Genomic DNA, 27426 nt, shown 5'->3' with positions numbered 1-27426 from the left:
TTTTGTTCGATATTGTGCTTGCTTTTGAACTGTAGTGTACTGTATATTGCTCTAACTATGTAGCATAAGAGTCAGTGTAGGGGTTGTACTTGGTTTCGATGAGGATGTCTGCATTGGCTGGGTCCAGCACAGCATTACAGATGAGTTCTTGTGTGACAGGGATGGATTTATTCATTGACACACACAAATCTGACAAGTAGTCCAGAAATCTAGAGAAACATGAACAAAGAAAATCCAATCGTTCAGGATAAGACACAAAACATTTAGTCAAATCATTCAATTATCAAAAAACATCTCAAGATATAACTTACTGCACTTCTACTCTACTTCTAAACTCTTACTTTAAAACATATATTTTACTGCTGTTTAATCTCACTAGCATCCCTGTACTAGTTTGTACTTAAGATGAATCACTTTCATTCTAACATTTCTCTTTTGTTTGTTGCTTTAGATGAAAGGGTCTGCTAAATGAATAAATGTAAATGACCAAGAACATTTATGCAGATATATTTTCGCACACCTGGGCTCTCTGTTCTTGCGGACCAGGCTGACGAAGGTGTCAATCTCAGCTGCAGTGATGTGTTTCTCTAGAAGCTTCCTGTTGTTGTGCAGCAGGGCTGTAATAGTGTCTTCAGCAAGCACATCATATCCTATCTGCTTCTGCATGAAGCGGAACTGCTTTGCTATGTACTCCTAGAGACAAAAAGTCAGAGAATGAGAGAATATTGCACATAGTGCATGTAGTATAAGGGGTTGTGACTATTTTGTAGTACCAATAGCGTTACAAATGGTTTGCATTGTATTTATTTTAGTAGTTTAGTTTACCTGATTTTTGCGATAGTCCTGTTGTGAGTGACGTAGGACTCTGTAGCAGAGGCGACAGATGTGACGAAAGGGTGCGTGACGTTGGTCTGCAAGCTCTTCCAGTCGCAACATAGGGCCGTCCCCACTATCAGTGAATGGGGCCTGCAGCAGCTTGAATATCTGGTCAATTGCAGCACAAGATAAATTAAAAGGTCATTTAAATGTTGCAATGTTTTAAAACTAATCCTAAGACATAATATAGTAAGTACCTGTTTGAGTATGTTCTGCTCTCTCATGAGTTTCTGCCGCTCTCTGTTAGGTTTGTTGACTGTGATCTCCAGCACATCCTGAGCACAGCTGGGAATGTCCACCACAAAATACACCAGATCCTCCAGCAGCTTTGTCACTGACCTTGTGTAAGAGAGTGATGGTGAGATGCATGTTTTTGTAAGTGTGAGAAGAATTAAACAATTAGCATAAAGATGGATTGGTTAAAAATATATTAAAAGGCAGAAATGGAAGGAAATTGTAAGAATTCCAGAACCTCAGACACTTTGAACTTTTGAGATGAACAACACACACACACACATTGTATTAACATACAGACATCTGTTTCCACATCCCACTGCGAGAAAATGTGGGAAAATGCCTCTCTCACATATGCATCAGTTCCTTTTCATCCCCTTCCTTCCCCTCACCCATCCTTCCCTTCAAGGTCATAATAAAATGGGGTCAGATTAAATAATAAAATGGAGTCAGATTAGAGTTTAACTTCAATTAAAGAATTTTGCGCGCTGAAGAGACCAAACACGCAGGAAACCTTCATCCACCATTGGATACCTTCTTTGGGCCAAATGTGTGGACCTCACAAAATAAAAGAATAACGTAAATAAATCACAGGTGAACCAAAGATGGATGGATAGATGGGTGAAAGGACGAAAGAAAAGTAGACAAATGGACAGATGAATGAACAGACAAATTATGGAAGGAAGGTCAGATGGGCAGGTAGAGGGGTGGATTTATAGATGGACAGATGAGTGAATGAAAGGACAAAGCAAGGAAGGAAGAAAGGAGAAAAAATTTTAAAATGAAAGATGGATGAAAAGACCAAAAAGAACAAAAGAAGTAAAGAAAGATTGGAATATGGATGTAAAAAAGGTCAAATGGATGGATAAATGAAAAGATGAATAAATGGTTGAAGACAGGATGGAAGGACAAATACAAAGACAGACGATAGGACAGGATAGGTGGACAAATGGATAGATGGATGGAAAGAAGAAAGAACTGAAGGAAGGAAGGACATATGAATGGATAGATGGATGAAAAGATTGATGGATGAATAAATTAATAGACAGATGATGAACAGATGTGGAGATGGATGGATGGATGGATGGAAAATGGTCAAATGGACTGATGAATGAAAAGATTAATAAATATTTTAGAAGAAAGAATGAAAGGAAGACAGATGGATGGATGAATAAATGGATGACTGGATGGTTGAAGCAAAATAAACAAATTTACAGATGAATAGATGGATGATAGAAAGAATAAATATAGTTGAAGGAAGGAACGAGAGAAGGACAGATAGGCCAATAGATGATGGATGGATGGAGAGATAATGGATGGATTAATGAAAAAATTAGATGAATACATGATGAAATGATAGAAGGACAGACAGACAGATAAATGGTGACTGGATGGCTGGATGGATGAAAGGAAGGACAGATAGATGGATCGATGGATGGATGTACACAAGGATGAATAGATGGATGTAACCTCTACCTCCTCTCATTCTGGGTGATGGTGCCCTTCTCCAGTTTGGCTGCAATGGAAGCTAAGACTTTACTAGCATCATTAGCAAAATCCAGATCGCGAACCTCAGCTGGAGAAACTGGCACTATAGCAAAAGCCTCTTTATCTTCCTTCAGAGGAGATGTTCCTATCTGAGACACAAATATAGAGTAGAGGAGACACACTTCAGAGGATCCATAAACCAAAGCAACAGTCATACTCAGACATAAACTCACTCACTCTGAGCATGACTGGTTTCTCTTCCTCTTTATCTATTGGCTGGTTGGTGCTGTGAACCCATGTATTGGTGCAGAGATGCCTGAGTCTCACATATGAGTTTCTGACAAGCACAATCCAAAAAACAGCATGGTTAATATATATGTACTTAATCAGAAGTCACAAGAAGTCACAATCTCGCTCTACCTTGGCACAAGCGAGTCTCCCCCTCTCAAGGTAGTGGGGTCAAGCTCAAAGATCGACGATATGTCATTGCCATCAGGAACGGACACCAGCGTGTATATAACCTTGTCCTGAGGGTTGCGTGCACGTACTCGGACCACTTCCTGCTCTGCATCCAGCTGTGAGAGAAACAACTGATCAACGGCTCAGTCAACATGACAGTCTGCTTTGGCTAAACTAATGTGTGTTGAAACGAGAGCAACAAGGTGAAGAAACCCTCAAATGACTCACACTATGAATTCAGAATAAGCTCAGATAAAAACACAGTCACACAGCCACACGCGCTCTCAAACACACACTCACAGAGGAACGGGTCTCCAGGCATTCTTCTTCATAGTCTGGATTTACCTGATCACAATAAGGTGAGAACAATTAGATAAAATCACGTTCTCTGCTCTTGCTAACATCAAGCTCTCTAAATAGACACATACTGATGTGTTTGCATGTGCGTTTGTGTGTGAACTCTTATTCCAGGTAACATTATAAGTCTAACCTCTGCAGCGAGGTAATGGCCGGTGGCCAGATGTTTGAACCTAAAGAGACTGTTCCAGTAGCCGGCTCCGCCTCTGCAGGGATCATGCTGAACCACCTGAAAAGCATCCAAACATCTGTTTAGGTTCCCAAGCTGATCACAAAAACATCTGTTCAACTTCACAAAGTTAAGTCCTAAACTTACCTCAACCTCCCAGAGTGCTTTGCTACTAGTGGCGGAGGTTGCAGATTGGCGCCCGGTGGTACGCAAAAAGACATACTGCTTTTTTCTATGTTCGTCGCATGTCAGAAACTTCTCCTGCTCTGCATGGAACAGCCTCACCACATCACCCTGATAAAATGCATTTCATTAAAAGGCCATAAATATTAATTCTAGTCAAATACAGGCCTTAAAAAGTAAATATGAAGGTCACTGTTTACGCAGTGTGGATGTTTACAAACATACTCCTTTCAAGACAACCTCCTGGTTGTCGCTCCATTTCATGAAAAGAACAATTTTCCAACTGGTGGTGCAGTTCACTGAATTCACCTGAGAGAGAAAAATATAATGGAATAGAGCAGTGGTTCTCAACCTATGGAGCCTAAGCAGACCTCCAAAGAAAATTAAAATAGCACATAATAAGCATTAAAATAAACTAGAAAAAATTAATTCAAGAGATTTCCTCTTTTTAATTCACCAATTTAACATCTTTTTTCAGTATGCAGTATGTATACGGTGCAGAAATAATAAAAGCTACAAATAAAAAAAAATTACCAAGACTGCCAGGATTGAAGACATTTCTTGTCCAAAATTGAATTATAAATGCAAAATATTCATTTTATTTTTAGATAACTAGATAACTGACAATGGATTGATTTGATGATGTCAAAATATGCAGCATATACCGTACAGTATGCAATACATTAGTATTCCTTTGTTAACATGTCATGTGTGTCTGTGTGCATTTTACTTCATTGCATCCTGGATTATCAACAAGCTGATGGCTACTGGCATGAAGCGGCTGTCCAGCATTGACAGGGTTTAACACAACCTTATCTCCAATGACCACCTGAAAAACAAATTAACAAACACAAAACATAATGGGTGTTTATGTAAGTGCAAGAAGCAGGACTGCCCAATGAATCAAATTAATAAACAAGATCTCAGTGGCTGTTTTACAGATGTTGATGATATACTTACATTGTCTCCAATAGAGCGAAGCTTATAGAAGGGTTGGATGTAGAACCACGAGCCTTCATTCCCTGCAGCGTCCAGGGTTACACGCATGGCGTTCTTCTCAAGAAGAGCCGGTAAACGCTTATTTACAGTCAGATACTTATTACTCTTCAAATGGAGAAGCTGCAAATGTGCGTGAACAATTACACAATTAATTTGATGGGTAAATAGTCTGAATTTCTACATATTAAATGTTCTGTATTACACAGGCAATTTAAATATTAGATAAAGTACTACTTGTTTGTGAGGGATTTACCTGGATGACATTGCCATACTGAATGACGGTTCCTAAAAGCTTTTTGTTCTCCGATTCATTTTGTTTCTTCTCTAAATCAGCAGCATGCTAAAAAAAATATAAAGTGAGAAAAATTAAAAAAATTTGATCTTGACATGTTGCAGGCCAGGCTCAACCCTGTATTTCCCACATGAACACCAGAACCCCATGTAAGTATGTGCAGAGACTATTACTCTTCAGAACATCTGAGGGAGCTTCAGAGAAGTTGATAAATATACTGAACATGCTGAACCGTCCTCCAAAAAAGGGGCTGTTGAGTAGTAAACAAACATTGCTCTCTTTAATGATGTCTTGTAACATTGTTCAGATGGCCCACAGAGCATTCTTCACAATCTCTTTCAATTACAGGCACTTTTTTCAATTGTCAGCAACTTTTCTTCATTCTGTGTATATATAAGGACATAAGCAGAGTGACCCAGCTGCAGGCTGAAGCCATGAAGTCTAGGAGGTTGGCTAATTTAGCCAAACAATCACATAAATAACTTCCATCAACTTGATAATTATTTAGAGCGTTTTTATCAAAAAGGTTTGGTAGGTTAGCCGGCCCTGTTAGCCTCTGCTGGTGGATAGATGATGTTGAATTTTTCTCCATTGACAGCCATTCACAAATAGCAGTATATTCTCATGAAATAAAACACATAAATCAAAATTATTTAGTGTTTACCAGTTCCTGTTCTTGGAAAATAACTTTTATTTTATGTTTGCTGCCTTTTTTTGACCTCACAAATTCCTAACCAAAATGTCATAAATTAATCTTGTGACAGACTCCAAAAAAATTACTGTCTGCTGATATATGCTGGACTTCTCCAATAATATAGTCTGCTTAAAACCCGCCCCTTTCTTACAATTAACTTCAAGCTCACAATCAGTTAAACAGTCTCCATCTATTCAAAAACTGATGGACAGAACCAAGTGCCCACCCAACATTTTTTTCAATTTTGGTCATCTGTTTCATTTGGATGTACATCACAGTATGGAAGAAATCATCTGTCACGGCCACAAATTCATTTTGAACTTTACGTTGTAGCTAAGGACAGTTGTTACTAATGGGTTTGGGACTCTGTATGTTTATGGGTTACCATCAGACAATCATTTGAGATGTGGTTACCGGCAATGTTATTCTGAAGTAGCGAGTGGAATTCCCTATATCAATATAAACAAACAGCTCACGCTTCGGGAAAGACTAAGCTTCGCACTCACATGGAGTTTGTTGAGCAGAACAGTATCTGTGGTGCTGGTTCCTCCAGGTTTGGCAGCTTTCCAGAACTGTTTCTGTGCCGAGTATCTGTTCATGGGACACAGTTTGAACAGACAGTCTACAGATAGAGAGAGAGAGAGAGAGAGAGAGAGAGAGAGAGAGAGAAAGAAGGAACATACATTTCATCCCAGCACAGACAAATAGAACACCTCTCATACACTCATTCACTGTATTTCAGACACACATAGCTTTCAAATCCTGCTGATGAGGACATGATCATAAATGGTAAGGAAGGAAATCAGTATGAAAATCAATATGTAAACTATGTGTCTGTGTGGTTTGAGCGTACATGTGCATAACTGTTAAAAAAGGACTAGTCTATCAGATGCAAAACCTTCTAACATTTTCAACAGAACTTAATTTAAAAAATTTGCGTAAATTCAGGAGGATGTTACATGAATGATAACACACACTGACAGTATTTTCAAAAGTGCTAAGAAAAGAGCTACAGGCATAAAAGTGAAAATGCACTTCTTCTTTCCAGCAGAACTCCAGTCTTACCAAATAAGGAGAGAGGGGGAGTCAAAGATAGACAGACTGACAGAGAGAGAGAGAGAGAGAGAATCTGGTCTCTGTTTCCAGTTTCTGGGGATTGGGCTGATAAAACACCAAAAAGCTCTGGGGTCATTGGAGGAATGTAGAACACACACTCACATAAAAACAACAGTGTTTAGAAGTGTCCGATTACAAAAAAGGAAATATAGTTTCAAAAAAACTCACAGTTAATACAATGGTGTTATGGGTGGTTCCCAGGGTGTTGCGTACTGTTACTGGTTTAAGTTAAAAGATTCCTAACACCAAGCCACTATGATATAGCTCAGGTATTCTCATTTGCCAGAAGCCAATCTTAAATATGATCTGAATCATACCCAAACAAAATAAATATTTTCATGAAATAATAACAATAGAAAAAGAAACCATTGTATGCTTCCATTTTGCTTTGGTGTGTGTTTATATTTGAAGGAAATAGTACGCATTCCTCTCTACTGGGGCCCACTGACAACCAGACAATTATCTCTCTTTCTCTCCCTCCCCTCATCACAGACTCAAGCACATTGTGCAGGCTGTATTTATCAGGAGGGTTGAGAAATTGAGATAAATGCATTCGATAGAGAAATAGATCAATATTAAAGGTATAGTTCCTTATGTTATTCAAAACAGAAAAACAGAAAGTAATTTATTATTAAATAAATTACATTTTAAAATGTTAAAAAAAGTTATTTTAAATTGTGATAACGTTTGACAGTATTACTGTTTTTTTCTGTTTTAATCAAATAAATGCAGCCTAATGAGCATATTAGACTTCCTTCAAAAATCATACTGACCCCAAATTGCGCTTGAATATTCAAGTGCATTTCATGATGTGAGGTTTGTATATGCACAACTCGGTATAAAATTTAAGAGGATGAAGAGGATGATTAGCAATTAATTAATGTGATGAAGAGGATGATTAGCAATTAATACTGACTTTAATTTCTGTCTTTTCCTAAAAAAAAAAAAAATTGTATTAACCTTATTTTTCCCATAAGATCGGGTGCGGCAAAACAGTTTGTTTTACTTCTTGATATTGCAAACTGGTGTGTCTAGTATGGTGTAAAATCTAGTACTTTGGTACTTTTTTGTGTTGTATGGAAAAGAACAGCGTGAACTTCGAAAGGCCCCATAGAAGAAATAAAATCATATGTTTTGAGCAACTTGAGGATGAGTAATTTATGGCAGGACTATTCCTTTAATATTCAGTAGCCAACTAGTGATGAAAACCAGCACACACCGATGTATAAATGTATTCACTCACACAACTACTCCTGATGTAGCTTCTCAATGTCACCAGCAGATGCATTTTGAGTGATGCGGGGAGTTTAGAGGGCAGTCAGCCTCAACCACACAAAATCTTGTGAGCAGCCTTTGAAGTACAATAATTTTTGAAGTCCTTTAACTAAGCAGATCTGCACTTTCTGTGTTGGTAACAATTTCCACAGCAAAGTAAACGTCCGTAGAAATGAGATCAGACTGTTTGACACTGACTTACGTTCATTCATTTGTTTGACAATAATACAATACAAGCTTTGGACTACAATGATAAATTAATTTCAAAGAATAAAGGATGACTTGCTAAATTAAGTGGTTTTCATGGAAATGATAAACTTTTCTCTAGGGTATGTGTGACCTTTGACTTCAAAGCCCAGTTTAAGTAACTGAACTTCCTGTCTTAACTGAAAATAAGCCAGTGTAACATCCACACAAACAAACAAACACACACACACACACACACACACACAAACTGCTCACCCCTGAACTTCTTGGGAGGGTTGTTCAGGTCCCCTGCATCTGGTTGGACAACACATCGGTCATCAACCAACCTAATTGAAAGAAACAAACAAGAGTGTTACGCTATAGATGTTTGTACTTTGGTTTGTCTGTGCATCTGCACATTTGAGTGAGTAAATAATGGTGTGCACTTGTGAGTGTGCGCCTGTATTTGGCCTTTTTTGGCCCAAAGCAGCAGCTTACTGGACATCGTCCAAATTCCACGACCAGTCAGCCAAAAACACAGACACACACACACACACACATACATACACAGGGTTAAACTGCTGACAGCTGGTTATTCTTGTCTACACATCAAAGATTAGCATTCAACCACAGCAAACTTTATGTCGTCTTGATCTTCAAAGGGTTAGATCACCCAAATATTAAAAATCTGTGAAAATGTACTCATCCTCTTGCTGTTCCAAACCTGAATTACCTTGGTTTCTTCCGAGGAACACAACAGGATACATTTTTGTACTAGGTTGTTTTTTTTGTTTGTTTTTTTTACAATAAATGAAGACTGATGCTCTATATGACTCGTACACTATATCAAAAGTCTGATAAAGGGGGTCAAAATATGTAGTTTTTCACTGAAAGGCTTGCTTTAAAATCTTAGACACTCTGATAAACATCTCCTTTTGTGTTCCATGAAAGAAAGAAAATCATGCAAGTTTCCAAAAACACGAAGGTGAGTAAATGATGGTGAAGTATTCCTTTAAGATTTTTGTCAGCAGAAAACAGAGGGGGGTTAATGTTGAGGAATTAATGGAAAAAGAGTATGTGGGCCGCTGGTTCTGCTTGTTAATCATTTATTTGCTGTAATAATCACTCTTGGAACAAATTCATTTGAAATGTCCTGCTCATAATATCTGTCAATCCGCTTTCAATGAAAGTTTACGAACATGCTATTTCAAAGCATTATATCATAACAGGGAGTGTAAATCAACTCACCCCAGAGTGCTAATGAAGCCACTGGTAGAGCCTTCAGCATAAAGGGAGCAAACGTCCCCGATGTGCAGGAAACTTGACATTTTATCCACCATGGCAACCACTCCACCACCTGCAGAGGTCAGAGGTCATGACAAGGTCTGTGTGCAGGTTTATCATTAAACAAACAAGCCTAACAGCAGTTCTAACCATAAACAGACCTATACTAAAGTAAAGCAACATATATGCATGATGTGTGGTTAGAAGTGTCACTCACTATAGCAAATAATACAAAAACAGAACTTTTTCAAACAGAACATATATAAATAAAATCTCTGCAGAGCTTTTTAAACAGAATATTTTCACAAAAACAAAGGAAGAATATTCATGTCTAAACCAATTTGATGTCTTCAAAGACCACATAATTGGCTTAAAACCACAAGTGGCCCAATGCATGAACTAAATAACACCATGTGATATCAAATATTCAATAATTGGTAACCCATGATGTGAAAGTGAAGAAAGACAAACAAGTTGAGGACTCTAAAACTGACTGCTGCATCTTAATTCTATTATTATTATAGATTAAGCTGAATCCATCCTAAATTTATATGATTACTTTTCAAATTCTCAATTCCAATTCAGTTTAACCCAAAAACTCATTCCTCTGATAACCAGAGGCTGGCAAATTACAAGTTGGCAAGTTATTTATTAACTTAACTGTCTGGACACTCATTCCAAGTCCAGTGCATTGGAATACCATACTAAACATTCAGTGTCAAATATGCAGCTGACATACTGTACCAACATACTAAAACAAATCTGAATGCTTATAAAATACAAAATACATAAATACAAAAATGGATTCCATTTAAAATAACTCAAAACAGCCAACTCCTTTGAAGCTAAGTGCTAAATAATAATACTAATATGAATTTGTAATCTAAAAGTATTGTTTTAATAAAGTAATACTTAGAAGTTAAACACTCTTGTAGCATTTCTGTAAATGATATCACACATTTTCAAACTTAAATACTATACTAGCCCAATCATCCCTTTGTTCACTCTAAAAATTGTGGTTTATGCAACATATTAAGACATGGAAACGTACTGATAAGACACATCTGATAAGAAATAGGTTTGCTGTATGACAAAAAGAAACAGGATTTGTGAGCATACTGTATGTAACTCCATTGACGACTGTATATCATCACCACAGATTCTTCCTGTTACTACTAGATTTGATTAACAAATGATTAGCCAACCAAACCGTTAATATGCAGAGAGAGAGAAAGAGATGGAGGAGGAATTTGCATGTGAATTTCTTTCTACCTACAAATCAAAAAGCATACAAAAACTGTTCTTTGTTATTACATGAAAAATATGTATTTGTAGCCTACTTATTGCAGCTTCAACTGATGCTGTTGCGAGATTCTTATCTGCTGAACATCAGCAGATCGTCCGTCTTGACAAGCGAAACTAATTCAATTTACGAACCTTGTCAACAATGTCAAAACGAAAAAGACAGAAATGAGACCAGGCATGTAACTTACACATTAACTTAATCCTGCAAACGCATTTGTGAAAAGCAGAGTAATTTTATGAACTGCGTGTCCTAAATGCGATTAAACTAACGGAACCAGACCTCTTCTTGACTTCATCTTAACATTGTTGTGGATTATTGCGTTAAACAATATAAAACATCAGCATAGAGTTTGTATCTTTTTTCTCCTTCTATATGAGAGTTTCTCATGGCAGTAACCTAGGGGCGGGTTCAGCAGGGCGCGCGATGCTCTCCCGCAGATAAGATAAATATTTAATTAACCATAATTCATGAACAAAACTCTTAGTAGTCCATTTATTCTTATGTAGTCTCTCTCTCACCTCTCTACGACGAAGTTGGAGCAAAAGTGTCCGCGGTATTTTCCCAAACGTTTCGTCCTCAGTTTGAGAAAGTTATTATCCCGACTCCTCTTAGAGTCCAGCAGCGGTCCATCGCCCCGATGTTCGTCTCTTTTCGGCTCTCCGAGTGACTCTATCAACAGTGCAGTACGACGGGATTCTGGGAAACTGTGTTTCCTTTGTGCTACTGCACGGTTATTTCAATATTCTGCCATATTCAAGAACTACAAGACCCAGAATTTCCCTTACATTTGACTAAATAATTTTGTTCTTCTTGTGAAGGGTCTATAGAGACTATAAAGAGAAATTGTTTATTTATAGCCAAATGCAAAAATGTGTAAGTAACAAATTTTGAAATATGACCCTGGACCACAAAACCAGTCATAAGGGCCTTTTTTTAAAATTGAGATTTGTATCATCTGAAAGCTGAATAAATAAGTTTTCCATTGATGTATGGTTTGTTAGAACAATATTTGACCGAGATACAACTATTTAAAAATCTGTAATCTGAGGCAGGTGCAAAAAAAATGAAATATTGAGAAATTCGCCTTTAAAGTTGTCCAAATTAAGTCCTTATCAATGCATATTACTAATCAAAAATTAAGTTTTGATACAACCCGAATTCCGGAAATGTTGGGATGTTTTTTTAAATTTGAATAAAATTAAAACTAGAAGACTTTTAAATCATATGAGCTAATATTTTATTCACAATAGAACATAGAGAACATAAATGTTTAAACTATTATAGTTAAACTAGATATTTTATACTTTTATCCACTAAATGAGCTCATTTCAAATTTGATGCCTGCTACAGGTCTCAAAAAAGTTGGAACGGGGGCAATAAAGGGCTGAAAAACGTTTGAAAAGATTCAGCTGGGAGAACATCTAGCAACTAATTAAGTTAATTGACATCAGGTCTGTAACATGATTAGCTATAAAAAGGGATGTCTTAGCGAGGCAAAGTCTCTCAGAAATAAAAGTGGGGAGAGGCTCTCCAATCTGTGAAAGAATGCATAAAAAGATTGTGGAATACTTTTAAAAACAACTTTCTTCAACATCAAACTGCAGAGGCTTTGTAAGTCTCATCTACAGTGCATAACATCAAAAGATTCAGAGAATCTGGAGAAATCCGTTACAGAAGGAGACTCAGACAGAGGATTAGAAAATATACAGGTATCTTTATTAACAGCAACAGATAAAGATGATAATGGCAGGTGAGCATCAAGGGTAACGGAACAGTTCTTGGATTGATGGTGGATTGTAAACTTGTTTTGCAGGAGATCGTGGGATGGAGACTGGAGATGGCACACACCTCTGATGATCCAAGATCCACAATAAGGCACCTGCAACAGACGTTGGAGTGAGGAGCAGAGACACAAAGGGTAAGTATTTCTGAATGGCATTAGCGTGAGTCCACTTCATAGGAACGAGACCAGACACTGAATGAAGTGAGTGTGCTTATGAAGGAGTCCTGATGAGAGTGTTGATTCCAAACAGGTGTGTCCTTTTAATACTCCGGTGACGGTGTGCGCTGTTATTGGGTGGTGGATGAGCCTGGCCGATCTGTGACAATCTCTGTGCGTAAGGTACAAGGCCGAAGGTCTTCGAGCCCTCAGACGACACTGCATCACTCATTGGCATGGTTCTGTCATTGACATTACTAAATGGGAACAGGAATACTTCCAGAAACCACTGTCGGTAAACACAATCCGCCGTGCCATCTGCCGATGCCAGCTAAAGCTCTATCATGCAAAAAGGAAGCCATATGTGAACATGGTCCAGAAGCGCCATCATGTCCTGTGGGCCAAGGCTCATTTAAAATGGACCGTTTCAAAGTGGAAAAGTGTTCTATGGTCAGATGAGTCCAAATTTGACAGTCTTGTTGGAAGTCACGGACACCGTGTCCTCCGGGCTAAAGAGGAGGAAGACATTCCAGCGTGTTATCAGCATTCAGTTCAAAAGCTAGCATCTCTGATGGTATGGGGGAGCATAAGTGCATACGGTATGGGCAGTTTGCATGTTTTGGAAGGCATTATGAATGCTGAAAGGTATATAAAGGTTTTAGAGCAGCATATGCTCCCCTCCAGATGATGTCTATTTCAGGGAAGACCTTGTGTATTTCAGCAGGACAATGCAAAACCACATACTGCAGCTATTACAACAGCATGGCTTTGTAGTAGAAGAGTCCGGGTGCTGAATTGGCCTCCCTGCAGTCCAGATCTTTCACCTACAGAGAACATTTGCTGCATCATTAAAAAAAAAATACATCAAAGATGACCACGAACTCCTCAGCAGCTGGAAACCTATATCAGGCCCATATAGGCCCATGAGCTCAGCACATAAAATAAAAAAAAATTCTCAGTTCTCAGAATTCGGTTTGTACATTTACATGCATTTACGGAAGGAAATACGGTACGGTATCTTCATGGAACATGATCTTTACTTAATATCCTAATGATTTTTGGCATAAAAGAAAAATCGATAATTTTGACCCATACAATGTATTGTTGGCTATTGCTACAAATATACCCGTACGACCCCACTGCCGTTTGTACATTTTGAGCATGTTTCATTAAAATTACTTAATGTAACCTAAATCATAAGCAACTCTACTTTAATTATGCAGATGTATTATATAAATTAATTAAAGTGAAAATCAGCTGAGAAATTTCAACCGTACTGGAGATGCCTTAAGGGCCCCTATTGCTATACTTCCATGCCATTTGCAGAAAGGCAGCATCTGAAAAGCTGTGCACATTTTTATGAGATATATTACCCAAGCTCATTTATCAGGGCATCAGGTCAGGGAGTTTAGATATCACCAGAATTAATTTGGATATCAATTATAGTCATTGTGTAAAACGGATGGATTTTGATAACCTGAAGTGCTGCCTTGTGAATTTGTATGACCATGCTGTATATCTGCAACTGTTCACATCAGACCAAAATTACTTCTAAAATACAGAAGACATAAGTTTAATCCATTCTGTGTGAAAAAGAGTGGACTAAGAGATTTTAGTTGTTATGCTGCTTGTCGTTTCCTGTGACCCTATAAGTCTGTTGCAGTTCACAACAGACCAAAATGATTTCTAAAATCTAGAAGAGAGAAGCTAGACATCACCAGAGTGAATCTGAATAACTTTAAATGCATTCTGTGTGAAATAGATTTCGGTAATGTACTTTGGTGACCTGTTATGTTGCCTTGTCGGATTTGGTGAACTCTCTGTGTGAATGTTGCCGTTCACATCAAAAATGCTGGACCAGAGAAGTTTAGACATCGCCATAGTGATTTTTTAGTTGTTTTTTTTTTTTACCTTTAAAGCCATTTGAAAAACTTCCTATTTTGTCAGATTTAATGGCCCTGCTGATTATCTGCTGCTGTCCACATCAGAGCAATCAGACCAAAATGCTTTAAAAACACAAAACCGAGATGGTTAGACATAAACAGAGTTAATTTAAGGATCATTACAGACAGTCTGTCCTAAATAAAATAATTACAGATGTAATGGAACACACAGTAAAATAATAATGATGAAATAAGAGTGTGTGTCTAAAAGATTTCTTTATGTAATGAACCGGTTTCTCAGCATCAGTTTAAAATACTCCCCAAGATAATGTGCGTTCTCGCACAAACATTTAATGTAGCTACGATCTTGTCAAAGATTTCGCCACAGTTAGTGACAAAAGCAAATGTTACACGCCAGCCGAGTAACTGCAACTGAGTTGAATGGGAACGGAGAGCTTGAAACTTCTGAAAATTTCTTTGCAAGCTACACATGTCTGCTGACTGATCACATGACTCTTTCCGGACTGCAGTTCACCATGAGAAGAGTTGACACTGGCTATGGCATCAGCACGGAGCAGTTCTGTAGTTTTACTTCTCTGCATTATAGCAGTGCGTATTATAGGCGACATCGAGCTGGAACAGCAGTCGTCGGAGTCACAGAGCACGGATTGTGGCTGTCAGGGACAAAAGGGATGTTACTGTTGATGTAAGTGATGAAAACAAACTGGAACATCACGATGATGCAAATATATACTCCAAAACAGCAAACGAAAGTCCACACAAGACAGAACATGTACAGTAAGGTAGGTTTGTTCAATTTATCACTTATGTTTGCAGCTATCATGCACCTGGAGAGTAAAGTGTTGTTTCATACTATTTGTGAAATACAAAAGGAGAATTTAAAATCTATTAAAAAAATAGATGGCTGTCAAGTTAGTATATTGCATTTAAATTAAGTTCTCTACATGTAAAACCATATGATAGCTTTTGTGTGGAACACATACTTGATGTTGAAATATCGCTTTCACTTTCATTATAAGGACAACCTAGACATTCTGCTTTAAATAACTTTTCATGGAAGAAAGAAGGTCATAAGTTTGAAAATATATGATGATGAATACATATTTTAATATTTTGGTAAATTATTGTTTTAAGACATCTGAATGTGTGTAGCTGGTGCTGCTGCAGGGAGGTTGGTTTATGATGGGAACAGATGATCCAGGAATACCACAGGATGGAGAGGGGCTGCAGAGGAGAGTGAGGCTAGACCCTTTTTACATCGAAGAGCATGAAGTCACAAACCAGCAGTTTCAACACTTCACCAACCAGACAGGATACATCACAGAGGTAAATAATAACCATTTACTGGGCCATAAGACAAATAATCATTATGCATCCTCACTCAATCAGCTACCTGTATCTACAGGCTGAGCGTTTTGGAGACTCCTTTGTTTTCGAGGGACTGTTGAGCGAGGAGGTGAAGAGCACTCTGTCACGTGCGGTGAGAAACATGTACACATACATTTTGAATTCTTCTGTTAACTATATTGTTAGTTTAGCATTGGGTATAAAATATTTGCATTTCAAAGCTTGCTTTCTTTCTTTCTTTCTATCATTTTGCACAATTTGCAGTAATGACCAACTTGCTGCTGGCTGTACATTTTCCCTACATATTCACTCCAGGATTTTTTTGTTGGCGGTGCTAAGGGGGGGCTTAACAGTTCAGGGGGGGTGCTAAAAAACTAATTAAATTGAGAGGAAGTAATGAGTGCCTAAACTTTAGATATCAGTTTTTTTATTTATACAGCAGGCATAAATAAAAGGCATATTTTATTTTTTTTCTGTGGTAGAAAACTTCTCATATGCCACTGTTATTAATATAACTTCTAACGCCAGCTGGCAAATATGACACTTACAAAGTAATATAATTTATGAACTCGTATAGAAAAGAGAGAAAGTAGGGATTTTTTATTTTTTTCATTGTTTTATCATATTTTATTTATTTTTTATCTAGTAATTTTTTCTGACCATCAAGTGTCTGTCACTCTCAATGCCAACTGTAAGGAAAACATGGTAAATTCTAACCATTTACAATAGATAGTGCCGACAATTCATAAAACTATTTCCACACAGTGGCATACAGGCACACATTGTGAGTGATAACCTCCCCGTGCTGAGTTGCATCGTATCATGTGTTGATGATAGCCAGAGATATTGTCAAAAGCATCAAAAACTGGCAGCATTAAGAGGATTTAGCATTTCTGTTTAATGTTATATTCCTCTTATTATTAGGCCTATTATTATTATTATTAGATTACTTTTATTATTAAATTACATGAAATTATTACCCCGCAATAATTTCATCACTGCATGATGCGGTGGATAATAAAAGATTAGGCTATTAGCTTACGCCTCATTGAAAATGTTTTTAAAAAGGTTTTTTAAAACAGGTCTAATTTATACAGGTCATGAATTATAGGCCTATAAGCTAATTAAAATGATTAACACTGCAGTCATCAATGAAAATTCAGAGCAGCTTTATTTCATGCACCGATTTTCAAAAGCAACCTGTTTAACGCAAAATACATTTCTTGTCATGTTTTTTATTTTGCGAGCCACAAGAGAAATATTAAGGGACTAATTTAAGACAGTTATATACCGTTATGTGCATGTTAAAGTAGATTTGTCTCTCGTTGTCTCAGAGGGAATATGCCCCTTTAATGCAGCGTTAGCCATCAGCTTTTTTTGTTTACTTCTTTACTTTCTCTTTCTCTATAGTGAATTGACTGACGTTCACCGGCATAACCCTTGCACAAAGTTTGTGCGTTGCTTGCTTGAGTTGCTTGACCCCTGCCCCCCAATATCAATTGTTTATAGGCCACATATTAGACCCCTTTTTTTAAGTTTTTTAATGCTTATGCTTTTCAATGTTAATGAAAGTGACACTGAGAGTTAAAAAACAGGAAATGAATTTGGAAATCCTTGGGGGGGCTGTGCTGGGGCTAAGCAAGTTTCTGATGGGGCTATTAGCCCCGCCCTAGCACCGCCACTGCTACACTACAATTTACAGTTCGAAGAGACTTCGTAAAAACAGTAGCTGTTTTGTGTTTCTTCCTTTGATTCCTTCCTTTGATTTTTTTTTTTAGCAGTCATTACTTCAGTCTTCAGTGTTACATGATCCTTAAGAAATTGTTCTAATGCTTAGCTGTTATTGGTGCTCATTTATTAATGGTTCCTATTATTATTAATGTTGAAAATGGTTTTTCTGCCTAATTATTTTGTGGAAACCATGATATGTTTTTTTTTTAGGATTCTTTGATGAATAGGAAGTTTGAACAGGATTTATTTGAAATGGAAATCCTCTGTAACACTATGTATGTCTTTGTTGTCCCTTTTGATCAATTTAATGCATTCATGCTGAATAAAAGTATACATTCCTTTTTTTATCTTGTCAAATATTTGAAAGGTAGCTTATCACAGTTTCCACAAAAATATCAAGTGCTTTCAACGGTGCTAATTATAAGAAATGTTTCTGGAGTACTAAAACAGCATATGATGATAATTTCTGAAGGATCATGTGACATTGAAGACTGGCTGCTGAAAATCCAGCTTTGCCATCACAGGAATAAATTACATTTTGAAATATTTTTAAATAGAAAAAAAATCCTTTAAAATGTAATGTTTCACAAAATCACAGTTTTGTACAGTAATTTTGTGCAAATAATTGTTTTGTTTTTTCACTTAAATATTGAAAGAAATGACCCGTCCATCCTATCTGTCAAAATTCACATTTACTTAACACATTTATTTAATATTCAGTATTCATGTTTGTGGGTAACACTGAATTGAAATGAATTCAAGAGGGGGCCAAGGAACAGAATGTCTTGGGAAGACTGGAAATGTAAAAAATTAACTACAAATATAGTCAAGTAATGAGCCTGTCTCTGTGCCTGCATGAACTCAGAACTTGGAGATATTAATCTCCAAATATGGCCAAAAACAGACAGGATGTGCATTTCTAAATAAATAAGCTGCACTTCACTTGTCAATGTATAATTATGGTCAGTAGGTGGCTGCAGCTCCTTGGTGGTCACCAGTGAAAGATGCGGACTGGAGACACCCAAAAGGACCAGATTCAACCATAGAGCACCGGTGAATAAGTATATACACAGAAAATGTAATACCACTTGAGCAAGTACTGAATGATTGTAATACATCACTAATAATACTCTACAATCAGATGATATGTTTATAAGTCATACACCGGTTTAAAAGTCATAATATTAATATAATCTCTGTGTTTTTATCTAGGATGAATCACCCTGTGCTGCATGCATCGTGGAGTGACACACAGATGTACTGTCACTGGGCCAAACGCAGACTTCCTACTGAAGCTGAGTGGGAGTTGACCTGTAGAGGAGGACTGCAGGATAGGTGCGTGTGTCTGTTTTTTGTTCATTGTTTGTCCATTTTAATGTCTTTTTAACATATTCTTTCTCTGTCGCTCTTGTTAGGCTGTACCCATGGGGAAATAAACTAATGCCCAGAGGGCAGCACTATGCTAACCTGTGGCAAGGAGATTTCCCTAACCACAACACAGCAGAGGACGGCTATGCTAACACATCACTGGTAACACAAAGTAGCCCTTTATCCTGATTTACATGTATACTGGGTTTTAAATTTAGACAGGAGAAATTACAGAACACTGACTAATTACTTGGTGTTTTGGGCAGGTGATGTCATTTCATGTCAATGCCTTTGGGCTGTATGACATGGTGGGAAATGCGTGGGAGTGGACGGCAGACCGGTGGAATGTGTATCACTCTACAGAAGACCAGCACAACCCTGTAAGATTAATATGAGTGAACTATTCACACATCCATAACTTAAAGGTCTTTCATTTATGCATATACGGCTGTTCATGTGTTAAATCCTTTCATAGAAAGGACCAGAAACAGGGACAGACAGAGTCAAGAAAGGAGGACCCTACATGTGCTACAAGGTAAAACATGCACAAAGCCATCTAATTATTGAGAGTTATTGAGGGGTGGGATATTGTGTTAACTAACATTGTCAAAAGTTAATACATTTCTTTTTTTTTTTTTTTTTTTATCTCACACCCCTGTTCTCTGTCCGGGGCCGGGGGCTGTGAGGATGAGCTGGCCGCCCGGTCGGGGTCTGGGCTGGTGGTCTTCTCTGCTGCTGCGGGGACCGGGGTGGTCTTCCTGTCCCCACGCCAGAGCGAAGGGGGTTCAGCTCCGGGATCGGGCGCTGATTACCCCTCTGGGGGTGGTGGTGCCTGGATCTAGGAGTATAGAGTGCATATAGGGAGTGTGAGTGTGGGTACCATGTCCATTTTTGTGTGTCTACATGTGGGGCGAGGGTGAGAATATTCGTTGCGTGCATGAGGGTGGGAACGTATGCTTGTGTATATGTGCTTGTTCGTCTACGTCTATGTGTCAGGTCGGGCCTTAGACTCCACCTCACTCATCATCTCAGTCGACCCCCACCCCACCACCATGCCCTGCCGGTGGAGGATGCCGCCGGTGCATTGGTGGTTTCTCGCGCCGGGGCAGGATGCTCGGGTGAGCGCTGGCCCACTCTCGGCGGTCGCTTGGCGGGGCCTGGCCCTACTGGCCTTGCTGGGCCCCGGTTGGGGGCCCTTGGATCTCTGGGCCCAGGGCTCGGTCTGCCCTGGTGTGGTCGGCTGCCGGCGGAGCCTGTGGGCTTGCCGCCACGGCACCCTGGGGTGTCTATACTGTGGCTGTCGGATGTCCCACCTTCGGGCTCTCCTCTGCCCTTTTCTGGGTGGGGGCCGCAGTTGTCCCTGCGGTGGTTCCCCTGGGGGTCCCGTGCCCTTGGGGGCCTCCGGATGTTTGGGGCCTGGGTCTCTTCCATGCCTGCTTCATGCCATGCGGGATGGGGCTGTTGTTCCCCACACACACACTATTAAACATTTACATGGAGGAACCTTATGAACACAAGCGCGCTCACACACACAGGTGTACACTCAAGCATTCACATTGGTGTAAAAACGGGTGCTCACAGACACGCATTGTTCTGATCTGCTGTTGCTTCAAAACTTATTTTGTAATATTAGTTATGCGTGTTGCTCAATAACATTTAACATTTAGAATTTATTGTGATTCATACAGATGTTGGTTGTTGCTGCAGTTTCTCTGATGTTGTGTCTTCTGTTGTGTCTTCTGTTGTTTTCTCTTTTTGTCAGCAGGTATCAAAGCAAATTGTCTTTTTTTTTTTTTTTTTTTTTCCTCTCTCTCTCTCTCTCCCCCTTCTCTGTTGACTTTATCCACAATTTTTTTTGTTTTTTTTGTTTTCTAATTCCTTTTTTTTTTTTTTTATTATTATTATTATTTTTATTATTATCATTATAATTATTATTATAATTTTTTTTATTATTATAATTTTTTCTTTTTTTTTCTTTCTCTCTCTCTCTTGTTTTCTCTGTCCCCTGGTCTTGTCGGTCATAGTATGGTTAAATAAAAGGGTATATAAAATTTAATTAATTAATTAATTAAAAATAAATAAATAAATATATATAAAAAAAAAAGGCTGTGAATGATGATAGCATAGCTACACATACGTACTGTCATGTGTTATCTGTGTTACTGACAGGCCGGAAAGAAAAAAAAAAAAAAAAAAAAGTTAATACATTTAATTAGCAAAAAGGATTCAGTCGATCAAAACTGACAGTAGAGACATGTTACAAAAGATTTATATTTCAAATAAATGCTGCTCTTTTAATCTTTCTATTCATAAAGGAATCGTGAAAAAAGTATAATGGTTTACACAAAATTATTAAACCACAAAAATGCTTTCAACATAGATAAGAATGAATGTTACTTGGGCAGCAAATCAGGACAATAGAATGATTTCTGAAGATTATGTGACACTGAAGACTGGAGTAATAGCTGCTGAAAATTCAGCTTTGCCATCAGAGGAAGAAATTCTATTTTAAAATCTATTAAAATAGAAAAAAGTTATTTGCCATATTTTTTTATCAAATAAAAGCAGCATTGGTGAACATAAGAGACTTCAAAAAACTATCTTGACAACCCCAAAGTTTTGAACAGTAGTGTAAAGCTAGTATGCACTTATATACGCCTAATACATACACCGCATATACATATATGCACCAAAGAGGAAAATACAACCTCCACCTGTAAGCTTTTATACTCCTTGTTTACATACATGTTAGCACATTTAATTTTTCTCTTTCTGTAGTCTTACTGCTACAGATACAGGTGTGCAGCCCGTAGTCAAAATACTCCGGACAGTTCTGCCTCTAATCTGGGCTTCCGCTGTGCTGCTGACGCTGACGTGGATCCATAACCTCAAATATCAGGTCTATCACTGTCATACACTTGAAATCCAGAAAGACTGTGTATTTTATGTTAATAAAGCCATTTGTAAGAGTTTGTTGTTATTTATTTCTGTTCTTTTATTTTTGTTATAATTAAAGAATGTGATTCTATCCTGAATTATTGGAAAATGTTTCTAAATCAGATTTAAAAATGTGAAAAAAAACATGTGACCTACAAGTTTGCTTAATAACAGACTAATAGATTGTACACTTTTGACAGTTGTAGCTAGTGAGAGTGTGAAAGAATATTATTATGTATTAGTAAAAATACAGACAGGAAGGGTGCTTTTCTATTCTTGTGTTTTATTTGGTCCAACATCAATCTCGAACAAGCAAGACAAAAATTAAGATTACATATGAGTTAATTTGGTTGTGAGTCTGTTGATACTGATGTTCAGATGACAGGGAATCATGGTGTGGCAGGGTAAGCGGAGGCAATGTACTTCTTTCCATTCCCATAGCTGCTGTTGTCCCATGTATAGGTCTGAATGCCCATAGTCTTACCTCCCAGACTCACATAACACCTGAGAATACAGATAAACATACGAGTACATAAATTTGATTTACTCATATAAACAAAATTAGTTTCATTTGATGAATGGCCGGATGGAGGAATAAATATACATAGGCAGACAATAAAAACCGACAACTTACTTCTTGCCAGGGCGGGTGATGTAGCAGAGACTGTAGATAGCCAGATCAAATTCAGGACTAGAGCCAATGAAGGCAGAGCCAACCTCTTTGAAATAGCCATCCCATTCAAACTGCATTCCCAATACATCAGGATATGTGGTCCACTGAGAGAGAGGAGAAACTTGGCTTTTACTATATCAAAGCGTGTAATCCAAGTAGACATCCAGACTTTTGAAATGCGTGTTGTACTAGCACTGGTTTGTTTTGATTCACATGCTCAGTCAGTAGTACTCACAGGGCCATTAAAACTATGGCTGTAGTAATTCAGGAGTCCCTGGTTCTCATTCAGATAAAACTGCAGCCAGTTGTGGAAGCCAGACACCTTTCCTTTCTTAATTTCCCCTGTTGACAAAATACATGTCAACCAAAGAGAGATAAAAAGCAGTTTGACAGCCAATCACACGTGGTCACACACACACAGACTGACCTGCAAAGATGTGCTCAAACCCGCTGGAGTCCAGTTTGCCACTAGATCGAGAGTAAAGACCAAACCACATCATCTTCAGATCCTGGATAAACTCGCTCTGTGATGAGTATATACCTGAAAACCAGCGGCTTAAATTCAAATATTTTGCATAATCTATTTACATTGCATTTTAATGACTTTGTGCTGCAAATGATAGTAGTCAGTAAACTCTTTTCTTCTAGTAAAGAGTTTAGAATATTAGTAAAATATTAATACTGCATGTAAAAAAAACGTACACCATCGTTCAGAAGTATGGGATTGGTAAGATTTTTTACCAGATTTAAAAAAAATAGACGTTTCTCATGCTCACTATGGCTACATTTATTTGATCAAAAAACAGTAATATTGTGGAATATTATTGCAATTCAAAAGCTCTTTCCTATTTTAATATATTTTAAATGATAATTTATTCCTGTGATGGCAAAGCTGATGTTTTAGCAGATATTACTCCAGTCTTCAATGTCACATGATCTTTCAGAAATCATTCTAATATGCTAATTAGCTCCTCAAGAAACCGTTCTTATGATCAATGTTGAAAATAAAATATTTGAAACAAATCTTTAACATTATAAATGTCTTTACCCTCTCTTTTGAGCAAAGATTTGTATCCTTTCTAGATAAAACTTTTAATTTCTTTCAAAATTATACTGACCGCAAACCTTTGAATGGTAATGTATATTCTTGAAATATTATTTAATAAATACTAAAATATGTAAAATCACATGATTTTTTATTACATTGAGGTCACTAAATTCAGAAAAAGAGTTTTGTGGTCACATGTACTGTACCTTTGGAGTAGAGGAAATTGTAAAGCTCCTTGCCCACATCAGTGTTCATGGTCTGTTGGAGGAAAGTGTCCTGCTCCTTCACTTCCTGTGAGGGCACATCCTCCGCTTCCCCCGTCACCCTTCTATAGTTGTCTAATAGATTCAGCAGAGCTTTATATGTGGGCTTGGAGAGCAAAGTACTACTCACTTGCTTGAAGAATCTAAGAGAGAAAGAAAGCACTGGAATAATAACTTGCATGTAAATACTGTATATGGATATCTGTGTGTGCAGTATGTGTCTTACGGGCGAGATGAGTGGTCATTCCCAGAGCCGGTCTCAGATGAAGAGATCAGTGTCTGAGGATCAATGACCAGCTCTGAGGCTGTGGCCCTGTTATGGTCTAATTTGTACAGTGTCTCAGACACAGACTTGATCTCATCGTCAGAGACTCTGACTGATACTTGGGATGGGAAAAGGATAAAGAAAGAGTTAGTGTCTGATGTGGAAAGAAAAACCTGACAAAGCCTGAGCAAATGAAAGAATAAAGAATGAGGAAAAACTGAAACAGCAATTACTGCAATTATAGTTTTAAATTTCAATATTCAGTTTCTAAAATCGGAAATCTGTCGTCTTGGTAGTCAAGAAAACAATGGTAATTATCAGTCAAAAGTCGGCACGTTCAGTGTGTAAGCACGTCCACAACTGTAAATCTAACTAGATTCAAGTTTATTATTGTTTTTGTTTTTATACGCTAGTGTGACACAATCCTGGGTGTAGTGCAGATTTGTGCTGTTGACAGCTACAACCGTAACAGCAATTAACTGAACTGACATCCGATTTATCTTACCTGTAGTAGCATTTGTAGACTGAAAATAATGTTTTTGGAAAATAAATACATGACAGTTCCTTTTGTCTGAATAGTATTGTGTAAGTGTTTTTCATACAAGTAACTAACATGAAACTGATTAATTACACAATAGGAAATGTGGTGTTATGCATTTTCTAATGAAAGTGTGTGAAACTATAGAAGTAGACACAGCTGAGTTTCATGACACTTTTGGGATCCAAAATAAACAGGACTCAGGGTCAATGAGTAACTTTACACAGATAACCCCCTAATATTTCAAACTAAATCCTTTTCCTATTTTTATGCCTGTTATAAAACGCTGATTTGCCCCATATGACTCAACAGACCTTGAGCTTTGTACTGTATTTAAGGGACGAATAAAACCTGTATTTGTTTAGAATTACATTGAGTGATTCATTATTCGTTTGTGCCTTTTGTCTAATTGAACAAGGAGTATTAAACTGTATTCATTCACTGCTTCAACGTGCAAGACCAGACCAGGGGGCTTTTTCATAAAACAAGTTTACCAAGCAAGCCAGGCTTATTTCAGTTATTCTGACTTATTTTGAACCAGATCAACTGACAATAAGTCAGACTAACCTAAATAAACCTGGCTTGTTTGGTGAACTGGTTTTATGAAACAGGCCCAAGCTACTTTTTTTAAACCTATACACTCTCAGAAAAGGAACAAAGATTTACCAGTTTGCCTTTATACTGGTACCATCACATTTGACAGCTTTGTACCTTTTAAAAAAAAAATTTATGAGTCAATTCTTTTTTTTTTTCTTTTTTTTTTACAGAATCCCGGATGTTGAAGCTCACCTCGACAACCACACTGCTTTTTATAGTCATCACAGCAATCCCCATTTTCCTGGCATTTTGAATCGCATTGGCAGTCGTTCGAAGCATTGTATGGCTCTCCACATCTTCCTTTACAAGAAAGTGAGCCTTGAAGGAGGTGAGATGATATATTTCACATGCTGACTGCTAAAGCGTCACTTAAATGTTTCATTCTGATTTATTTTATGTGAAAGAAAAGATCTACCACCCAGAAGCATGTCAGTAACCTACTATTTGTACTAGTAGAGCTCAATAGTGTGAACTCAGTTAAGTACAATTAGACATAAGGCACTTGATTGAGGAGATTTGGGTAAAAATCATTAGGAGAAAAAAATGAAAAAACAGGAAAAAGTCAGAGTAAAATTCAGTATCACAATTTCACACTTACAGAAGTCCAGAGAATCTGACAAGGAGAGAGAAGGAACACTATTTGCATTAGGATTCTAACTATGCTGTACAAGAACAAAAGGTAGTTTGCATGAACATGACTTTAACTGAACGAACAATCAGGATGGAAATTGAAGGTATTAACTTACCACCGTAGCCCTGAGAGATCAGGGTGATGGTGAGAAGGAGGATGAGGGTGATCTTCATTATGGACTTCAGACGATCTAGATGCACAAACTACAGATTAAGACTCAGTTCGGTTTTTATACCATCTCATATCAATAAAGCTTAGGGAACTCCTCCCATGAATCAACACATTCTGTTGTGATAATAACTGCTGATATTTAATACTAAAGCACTAGGTGACTCAGTTCAAATGTGTTGCTGTGTTGCTATGAGCAAAAAGGCAGTTATTGGGAGTGGTGAAATTATTACATATAGGAAGTTTGTAATCACAAAATAAAATAAAATGAATGAATCTCTGTTCCTCTTTTTCAGCCAGCTGGTCCAAAATCTTTCAGAACAGTTCCTGTTCTCAGACTCCAGAAATGCTAAACATCTGGTGAAAAAGATGAATATAGCAATTATATAGAATTTACAAATTTAATACAATCTTCCATGCTTCATGGCAATTTCATGGTCTGACCATTTGCGTTCCAAGTGTTCCATGAAATGTGCAAACATTCTAAAAGACCAGGTGTTAGCATTCACACTGCAATCTCTATACTCTTGTCAAAGGTTTTTTTTTTTTTTTTTTAATCTCCATGTTAGCGCAGAGCTGACACATGTTCTTACCCTTTTTGAACTGTAGAGTTGTTTTTAAATGTGACCCTGGACCACAAAACCAGTCACAATAAGGGTGCAAAAAATAAATAAATAAAATAAAATCAAAATATTGAGAACATCGCCTATTAAAGTAAGTTCTTAGCAATGCATATTACTAATCAAAAATGTTTTGATATATTTACGGTAGGAAATTTAAAAAATATCTTCATGGAACATGATCTATACTTAATATCCTAATGATTTTTGGCTTAACAGAAAAATCAATAATTTTGACCCATACAATGTATTTTTGGCTATTGCTACAAATATATCCCAGCGACTTAAGACTGGTTTTGTGCTCCAGGGTCACAAATGTGGTTTATAAATAAACTTTGCTGTTGGTACATTATTATGTATAGATTATCTCATTAGGACAGGGGGCCTGTTTCATAAAACAAGTTTACCAAACAAGCCAGGCTTATTTCAGTTAGTCTGACTTATTTTTGAACCAAATCAACTGACAATAAATCAAACTA

General features: G+C 37.5%; 2 protein-coding genes and 1 pseudogene across 9 annotated transcripts in view; 1 reads left to right on the top strand and 2 right to left on the bottom strand.

Annotated features, from left to right (window-relative positions):
- The window catches only part of itpr1a (inositol 1,4,5-trisphosphate receptor, type 1a), a 29671-nt gene extending 18099 nt beyond the window's left edge, over positions 1 to 11572 (bottom strand). For 2 of the 3 annotated variants that reach the window (XM_079378020.1, XM_079378022.1), the window contains exons 1-17: positions 11437 to 11572; positions 9577 to 9685; positions 8605 to 8675; positions 6258 to 6373; positions 5019 to 5105; positions 4727 to 4885; positions 4497 to 4595; positions 3992 to 4075; positions 3731 to 3877; positions 3548 to 3643; positions 3019 to 3173; positions 2836 to 2935; positions 2587 to 2747; positions 1074 to 1215; positions 826 to 984; positions 521 to 693; positions 90 to 209 (exon numbers count right to left, since the gene is read on the bottom strand). In XM_079378020.1, coding sequence (XP_079234146.1) covers positions 90 to 209; positions 521 to 693; positions 826 to 984; positions 1074 to 1215; positions 2587 to 2747; positions 2836 to 2935; positions 3019 to 3173; positions 3548 to 3643; positions 3731 to 3877; positions 3992 to 4075; positions 4497 to 4595; positions 4727 to 4885; positions 5019 to 5105; positions 6258 to 6373; positions 8605 to 8675; positions 9577 to 9668 — 1961 coding nt within the window. In that variant the 5' untranslated portion in view covers positions 9669 to 9685; positions 11437 to 11572. Of the gene's footprint in view, positions 1 to 89; positions 210 to 520; positions 694 to 825; positions 985 to 1073; positions 1216 to 2586; positions 2748 to 2835; positions 2936 to 3018; positions 3174 to 3357; positions 3403 to 3547; positions 3644 to 3730; positions 3878 to 3991; positions 4076 to 4496; positions 4596 to 4726; positions 4886 to 5018; positions 5106 to 6257; positions 6374 to 8604; positions 8676 to 9576; positions 9686 to 11436 lie in introns of all 3 variants that reach the window. The other variant, XM_079378021.1, reaches the window with a different exon arrangement.
- Positions 11573 to 15298: 3726 nt separating this feature from the next.
- Positions 15299 to 22093, top strand: LOC306845278 (formylglycine-generating enzyme-like; annotated as a pseudogene). The gene is made up of 9 exons: positions 15299 to 15533; positions 15914 to 16087; positions 16167 to 16241; positions 18810 to 18892; positions 19052 to 19174; positions 19255 to 19369; positions 19474 to 19587; positions 19683 to 19742; positions 21986 to 22093. The product of its transcript is annotated as a formylglycine-generating enzyme-like (transcript).
- A 320-nt stretch (positions 22094 to 22413) lies between these two features.
- Positions 22414 to 26540, bottom strand: endou (endonuclease, polyU-specific). Of its 5 annotated transcripts, XM_079377059.1 has the most exons (9): positions 26275 to 26513; positions 26127 to 26141; positions 25721 to 25846; positions 24355 to 24511; positions 24072 to 24271; positions 23245 to 23358; positions 23053 to 23159; positions 22779 to 22921; positions 22414 to 22648 (listed from the first exon to the last, which is right to left on the bottom strand). In XM_079377059.1, the coding sequence occupies exons 1-9, from the start codon at positions 26330 to 26332 to the stop codon at positions 22534 to 22536; spliced, it is 1035 nt and encodes a 344-aa protein (XP_079233185.1). In that variant the 5' UTR covers positions 26333 to 26513; the 3' UTR covers positions 22414 to 22533. The 5 variants fall into 5 exon arrangements, with proteins under 5 accessions (XP_079233185.1, XP_079233187.1, XP_079233186.1 ...); XM_079377061.1 differs by lacking the exon at positions 26127 to 26141 and having other exon boundaries at positions 25721 to 25828; positions 26275 to 26540; XM_079377060.1 differs by lacking the exon at positions 26127 to 26141 and having other exon boundaries at positions 26275 to 26521.
- Positions 26541 to 27426: the final 886 nt, after the last annotated feature.

Source organism: Barbus barbus, assembly GCF_936440315.1.
Source record: "Barbus barbus genome assembly, chromosome: 25".
NCBI lineage: Eukaryota > Metazoa > Chordata > Actinopteri > Cypriniformes > Cyprinidae > Barbus > Barbus barbus.
Note: the sequence above shows the minus strand (reverse complement) of the source record. Positions and strands in the feature narration are given on the sequence as shown.